The 7,766-nt window shown below is 53.3% G+C and overlaps 1 protein-coding gene across 2 annotated transcripts in view; it reads left to right on the top strand.

Moving 5' to 3' along the window:
• Window positions 1-7,766, top strand: part of Hnf4a (hepatocyte nuclear factor 4 alpha) — a 27,083-nt gene that overhangs the window by 7,654 nt on the left and 11,663 nt on the right. For both annotated transcript variants that reach the window (XM_005362960.1, XM_005362959.2), the window contains exons 4-5: window positions 4,795-4,901; window positions 5,526-5,681. In XM_005362960.1, the coding sequence (XP_005363017.1) occupies window positions 4,795-4,901; window positions 5,526-5,681 (263 nt within the window). The remainder of the gene's footprint in view (window positions 1-4,794; window positions 4,902-5,525; window positions 5,682-7,766) is intronic.

Here is a 7,766-nt window from a genome sequence, read left to right as displayed (position 1 = left end):
CTGTGCCCCACACTGTGCCCCATGCTGTGCCCCACACTGTGCCCCCATGCTGTGCACCTCACTGTGCCCCACACTGTGCCCCACACGGTGCCTGCCAGGCCTCATTTGCACATTGTTTTCAGTGGCCAGTGCTGTAGCATGGTAGTAGAGCCAATGCCTGGTAAACATGCAGGGCTCTGGGCCAGCCCCAGCATACAGAAGAGAGAGAGGGAGAGAGGAAATAGGAAAAAAAGGACTATTTTCCTCTTAAGCTCACAAATAAAAAAAAAAGTCTTTAAACTTTTTTTCTAAATAACTTGAGTTCATTTTCAAATCCCTTCCCTTCTCTCAACTCACTTTTCCCAGCTGACATTTACTTCCAGCCCACACTGTATTCTTCTGGCCAGAGTCTAGCCCTATGAGAACACACACACACACACACACACACACACACTTGCACACACATATACACACACACACGCACGTATGCACACACGCACGCACATATCCCAGGATCCAGCCCACACTGTATTCTTCTGGCCAGAGTCTAGCTCTATGAGAACACACACACACACACACACACACACACACACACACTTGCACACACATATACACACACACACACACGCACGCATGCACACACGCACGCACATATCCCAGGATCCAGTCCACACTGGACTGAGTGAGACAGAAGGCAGGCTGAGCATGACAGCCCCCTTTCCCAGCCTCTGCTCTCCGGTTCCGAGATTCTTCTGATTGCCTGTCCCTCAAAAGGTCCTTGCAGGTCCTCAGCGCATTCAGGAATTTGCTGGAAAATTAGAGCCCAAGATCCCACTATGCACACCGTATGCTGGCAGACCTCTGCTTCCCTGACATGGGAGTGGGGGCTTTTAGGGCCCCATGGGCATGTTGCTCCCTGGCTCGCCTCATCTTCTCATTGAGGACTGCTTTGTAAATGGGCTGCGGGGCATGTGTGAATGTTGGAGACCAGATGAACGACTAAGGACCGCATGTTCTTCAGTTCGGATAACTGGCGATTCCGTATTCCTAAGCACAAGTGCCCATAGGGCATTGCGTCTGAGAATGCTTCTCTCCTATAGAATGGTCAGCACGTGGGAGAAAGGCAGGCAGTCCAATGGGGCAGGTGGCTAGCTAGTAAGTCTGCCTGCGGTCATGTGCCATGTGTCTTTTGTTAAACAGTTTCGGGGGGGGGGTGGGTCTGAGGGAGACTTTCAGCCCCTCTGGGCTCTACTTGTCCCAGGCATCCACAGAGCCGAGTCATCCTAGATTCCAGCTCCTGGGAGAAGAGCAATCCCACCCCATCCAGTCTTAGCTCACTCAGCCTTGAATTGAACTGTTTGCTTCTTGGGCTGGGAAATAACTAACCCTTCTGCCAGGAGGACAGGAGAGCCACTGAGTCACTGACAGAGAGTGTTGCAGCCAGTAAATGCTCCTGTTGAGTGCCTCTGTGTGTGTGTGTGTGTGTGTGTGTGTGTGTGTGTGTGTGTGTGTGTGTATACATACACACACCTGCATTATCGCGGGATTGTGAGCAAAGCATTCTGGGCCACCGTGGGCAAGCTCTAGGAAGGCTATTGCTCATTCTGCCCAAGTCTTAGCAGTCCCAGAACCTTTCCTTGGCTTGATGGAAAGATCCCAAAGCCACCGACCGGGGTGTCTAGACACATCTTTTCACTTAGTTTCCTGTCGACCTCTCCTGCACATGGACTTAGGGACTGACACCCTAAAGTTCTCGAGGACCAGAAAGGGAGCTGGAAACAGGGCTTCCAGAACAGCTAAGGGTAGTAAAGAAAGATCTACCTGACTCTCAGGTGGGGAAACTGAGGCAAGAGAGGTGATACGATGGGCCGGGGTGGGGCGAGGATTAAGACCAAAGATAGCGAGAATGAAGCCTTCACGCGCTCTGGGTTGAAATTGGGAAAGATCCGTTTAGGGTGGCAGGTTCTGTTCTTGGTGACTGAAACCTCCTGGCATAGCAGAGAAGAGCTTTAGATCTCACAGGCCCAGGAGTCCTGCCTGGGCACAGGTTATGGCCACAAAGCCCACAAGAGGCTTCCCTGGAGGGCAGAGACGGTGGGTGGGGGAGCCTAGGGAGTGTTCGTGAACAAGCAAATGGTGGAAAATTCTGTCCTGAGGAGAGGGACGGAGAGGGACGCCCGCCCAACCTTGGCTCTTGGTCCCAGGACAAAAGGGCCCAGCCTCTGGCAGCAGAAAGCCTGGCCAGAGACAGGCCAAGAAGTACAGGAGAGCATGGCCCATCCTAGAGGATCTTCCTCACGAGCCCAGCTCAGCCCCCAGGGCCGACCCAGGGTTCTCTAGGAAGACAGGCTCAAGTCCTCTCCACCCCATCCTGTCGGTTAATATTCAATGGAAGTTACATTAGGTCCCCGACCCCGCTAATACTGCGCAAACATTAGGAAAACATCATTCCGTGACTGAGCTCGCTTGGGTGCTGATAAGGCCAGGCCAACCTTGAGGAGCTCTCTGTACAGCTGCTGACAGCAGTCTTTCATTCCGCCCGCCTCCCCACAGCGCCCAGTGGGGGCAGGCGACAGGGCAGGCTGGGTTGCCAGGGAGGGTGTGGCAGGCTGGTACAATCAGTGTAGTGGGGGAACTTGTCCACCTCAGGGTCTCGGTCCTACGCCGCCTGACTTCTCTGTTTCTGGGTTTTTGCGGCAAGGTCTCGCTTTTTCCTTTCCTTTTCTTTTTTATATTCATTACTATTATTATTATTATTGTGTGTATGTGGGTGTGGGTGTGTGCACTCGAGCATGTAAGTGCACTTGCACTCGAAGGCAGAAGAGGGCGTTAGATCTTCTGATGCTGGACTTACAGGTGGTTGTGAGCTACATGGTGTGGGTGCTGGGAACCAAACTTTCATCTTCTGGAAGCGTGATATGTTCTCTCATCAACTAAGCCTTTTTCCAGACCCCTACGTCGGTACTCCAAGCTGGCATATCCTCCTGCCTCAGCTTCCCAAATGCTGGGATTACAGGCATGAACCACTATGCCCGACTCTAGATTTCAACATTCTGAAATCCAGAAGTTGAAGAGGGGAATGTGAGTGTCCCTTGAAGTCACGTGCTGTCTCTGACATGACTTCTTCACTCCACAAATATTTACCGCATTCCCACTGCGTCGGGGTGTGCTTTAGGGGCCAGGGGGACAGTGAGCAAGAGGGAGGAAGGTCTGACTTCTGAAGCTTTGGAGCTAGATAATAAAGAATTCAGCAAATCATGCCACAATAGATAGGGAAATCGAAACAGGAAAAGAGGGCAGAGTTTGGGGCACAACACCGTGTCAGAGGAGGCTGAAAAGGCACCTGTGGTGACTTTTGTTGTTGTTTTGCTTTTGTTTTTGTTTCTTGTGGCCTGTCTGGATATCTAGACACAGGAAAGGGCAGGTGTTGGGGACAGATCGAGTGACGGGGGGTTGGGGGGGGGTGGGGAAGGCGGGGGGGGCGGGGGGGGGGGGGGGGGGTTGGGGGGGGGTGGGGAAGGCGGGGGGGGCGGGGGGGGGGGGGGGGGGTTGGGGGGGGGTGGGCATCCAAAGGAGCTGGGATGAGATGCTGAGACAGCCATTCTGAGCAGAAAGTGATACGAGACCTGGGTGTGTTCAGAGGGATCCCTGAGAGCAGCTCAGCCCCAAAAGGGAAAGCCAGGTGCTTCGGTTCTCAGGACCTCTAGGAGGACCTGGTCCAGCCGAGGGGAGAGTGGTGTGACAGCCTTCACACAGAAGGTCCCCGAGCGCCAGAGTGTATGGGGGTGTCTGCGTACAGGACAGACACTGCCTGCTAGTTCCTAAGATGGAAGACAGGCAGGGAGCTGAGGGGAAGCAGCTTCGGAGAGATGCGGAAGCGGAGGCCCCAGGGAAGGTGTTCCCGCCGTCACAGAGAGAACGCTCTGTAGCCTCATCCTCACTCCTTCCACAACGAGGCCCCTCAGACTCCAGAAAACAGGTGGAGAGGATGTCTGACACCTTAGGCCTGTACTGAGTTGACTGGGGTGGATGGTGGGCTGGAGGACTAAGAGACGCCTTCGGTCCTTGCCTTCTAGAGAGTTCCTGGTATGGGGAGGAAAGAAATTGCTTTCTCCCTCATCCTCCCAGATTAGTCTAGAGAGCAGGATTCCTCCCAGCAGACAGTCCACTAGGGCAGCCGGGCCTCCAGGTCCCAACCCAGGACTTCTGTCTGTCACTCAGGAATCTCAGGGCCATCTCTGTGTCACCAGGAGGAAAGGGTTGATCATTTGGAAGGGAAGGGGCCAACCAACTTGCAAGCAGGGGTCATGATTCCGGGATGGTGGCAGATTCTTGCCGCACTACTCAGACTGGTCTGTCCTTCTCTGAGTTTTCACTAACCTGCCCCTCATGGCGCTCCGTCATTCCTCCAGTCTTCAGTATACAGGGCAGGGGGAAGCTTTGGTGCCTGGGGAGCTTTGCAAACAGAGTTAGAAAATCCCACACATGACAGGCAAAAATGACTCAGTGGGACATCAGACACCAAGCCTGACAATAACCTGATATGACCATTCCTGGGAACCACGTGGTAGAAGGAAAGAGCCAACTCCTACAATTTCTCCTCTGACTTCCACCATGGCACATGTATGCTCACACACACACACACACACACACACACACAAACACACACACACTCGGTATACGTCCACCTGCAGCATGCTGGGCAGCCCCAGTCCAGGTTGAAGCCTCTCCTTCCATATTGCCCAACTCCTTACTGGTTGTGAGACGTCCCCCTCCCTCAGGGCTCCTTCTTACCTCTCTCTGCCCTTCTCATAGCTGTCCAAAATGAGCGGGACCGAATCAGCACGCGGAGGTCCAGCTACGAGGACAGCAGCCTGCCTTCCATTAATGCGCTCCTGCAGGCAGAGGTCCTGTCGCAGCAGGTACCGGGGGACCCTCTCACCTCCCTGGGCTCCCTCCCGGGGGGAGCTCACTTCTTCCACCTCAGCCTCCTCCCACCAGACGCTGGAGCCTCACACAAAAAGGGCCACAGATACCGTGGAAGGAAGCCCAAACCCAATGCCACACACAGCTTTTGTGACAGATAGAACTCAAACCTAGGTCTGGCATTGGGGGGGAGGGGGGGAGGTCTGTCTAGTTCATCACAGTGGCTGTGTTTGCAGGCCACATAAACTGCTCTCCTTGAGGACTCAAGAGCAGTCCTACCAAAAAGCAGTAGCAATTGCCACAAGGTGGCAAATGGGCTCAGTCACCCTCTGGCACGACCTCAGACAAGTCACAGCACCTCTCTGGGCCAAGGTGACTTCATATATGAGATAAAGATGATGGCCTTTTACACCCAAGGGAGGAGCTAGATGAGACGGGAGCAGGGCAGGGGGCAGGGGGCCGTCCAAATGGAGTGCTCCCTGCTTCTGAGTCCTCCCTGTCCCTCTGCTCAGAGCTGCTTACTGACCCTGCAGTCCAGGCAGAGCTGCCACCAGACAGGGGACTTCCTAGGGAAGTTCAGGGAAACCCCGCTTTCCCCAACATTCCCTTGTGTCCCACAGATCACGTCTCCCATCTCTGGGATCAATGGTGACATTCGGGCAAAGAAGATCGCCAATATTACGGACGTGTGCGAGTCCATGAAAGAACAGCTGCTGGTTCTGGTGGAGTGGGCCAAGTACATCCCAGCCTTCTGTGAGCTCCTTCTGGATGACCAGGTAAGGGCACATGTGCTGGGAGCAGAGGTGGACGCTGGCCATCAGGGCCCAGCTGACCTACCCAAGACATAGCCTTGGGCTGATTTGATTTTACTCAATGAAACGCATATCGCTCACGTGCTCCCAGAACTGTTTAAGTCAATCTACAAATATTGACTCAGTCTCCCTAAGGACTATGAAGCAGGAATGTTTCCCATCTTCCAGCTGAGGAAACCAGGGCACAAAGAGGTTAAGTAAATCACTCAAGGTAACACAGCCAATAACCTGCATCACTGGGATTAGAACCAGCCAGAAATGCTCCAAAGTCCAGACTCTTAACCACCGCATCATTCAGCATTCTTGGAGGTGTTGACAGGAACCTAAAACCGGGAATCAGGAAATTTGACTTAAGCTCTGGTTTTAAGACCAGTTACCTGAGTGATTTGGGGCAAATTACTTTACTCCAAGATCCAGAGTTCTTATCTACCAAGAGGAAGTTATCTCTGAAGAGCATTGTCAGAATTGGGGCCATTCTTATTTGAAAAGTCCAGGCTGGTGCAACAGCACCTCAGCTGAACCTCCCCTGCCCACCCTAGTATTATGTCTCTTGCTTTCCTCCAAGATGGTTTGTCAGCATTTGGTATTCCAAGACAACTTCTCTGGACTCCCAAAACGGGGCCAGGGAGGGGAAGTGCCGGGGTAGCAGGGCTGTGTGCGTCTTTGGATGAGTGAGTTTCTGAAATGTCTCGTCCAATGGCTCCCAATACACACACTCCTTGGCCTCCACAGACATCTTCCCTGCCTGGGCAAGGAGAAAGAATTAGTCGCCTTCCCAGCACTGAAAGCCCCAGTTCTTTGCCCACAAGTTTGATATTGCAGCATCTTGTGTCTTGTTATTTGTTTGGGGATTGTTCTCTTGCTTGAGACAAGGTCTTGCCATGTAGCCCAGGCTGGCCTGGAACTCACTCTGTGCATCAGGCTGTCCTCAAATGCACAGAGAGCCACCTGCCTCTGTCTCCCAAGTGCTGGGATTAAAGACGTGCACCGCCACGCCTGGCTGCATACAGTCTTAATGCCTCAGAGAAGTTACACAGGCCCACAGCTGTTTCTCTTTGCAGAAGCCGGAAACTGCTCTGCCTCTTTAAACACCTATAAGAAAGGCATGGGGCAGCTGGGTGGTGTGGCACGTGCATGCGTTTAATCCCAGCACTTGGGAGGCAGAGGCAGGCAGAGCTCTGTGAGTAGCCTGGTCTACAGAGTGAGTTCCAGGATAGATTCCAAAGCTACACAGAGAAACCCTGTCTCAGAAAAAAAAAGAAAGGAAGGAAGGAAGGAAAAAAGGAAGGAAGGAAGGAAGGAAGGAAGGAAGGAAGGAAGGAAGGAAGGAAGCCAGCCATAGGGCACTCTAGGTCAACAACACTGGCCTGGCTGCTCCTTAGCCTCCTGCTGGGTCTGGACCCTAGAGACATCCCTCCTTTGGAGAACTGACAGTCAGGGATCATGTCCAAGCTGTCCCTGACTTCTCCCACTCCTCCTCGTGCTTCAGCCCCTGTCCCTCTGCTGGAGAGCCTGAATTAATGTTTAATCCCCTCTGTTCCTTCCCAGGAACTTAGCAGGACAACAAGATACCCCCAAGCTGAGCAATTGTTAACCTCTATTTCCCACCCAAACCTCCCTGGCTGGGGCTCAGAGCATTCTCTGAGGGCAGTGATGGGTAGCCAGTAACACGGGCCAATCATTAATGCCCCCTTGCCTGCCCACACCCCACCTCAGCTGTCATGTCTGAGGGTTGGACCTGGGAACCTATGCATGGTACATAAGGAGACCATATTGCCTACCATGGCTGAGGCTACCTGTGAGATTTGGGGACACGGCCTTCCAAGGGACCCGCATTTCCATTGTTCCAGGGACCATCATCTTGTTACACCTGGGTAGCCAATTCCTGGATCTAGAAGGCCAAGTCTGACAGGATAAGGGAACAAAGAAGGAGAGGGACTGAAAGCCCAGAGCACAACAGCCACCATGCAGGGATTTGACTCAGTCTTCCGTTCTGTGCTCTGAGAGCCACAGAGCTAACGGTTGAGAGCATCACCACAGTGCCTCCTG

Source organism: Microtus ochrogaster, linkage group LG8, assembly GCF_000317375.1.
Source record: "Microtus ochrogaster isolate Prairie Vole_2 linkage group LG8, MicOch1.0, whole genome shotgun sequence".
NCBI classification, from domain to species: domain Eukaryota; kingdom Metazoa; phylum Chordata; class Mammalia; order Rodentia; family Cricetidae; genus Microtus; species Microtus ochrogaster.
This window is presented reverse-complemented; position numbering and strand designations above follow the sequence as displayed.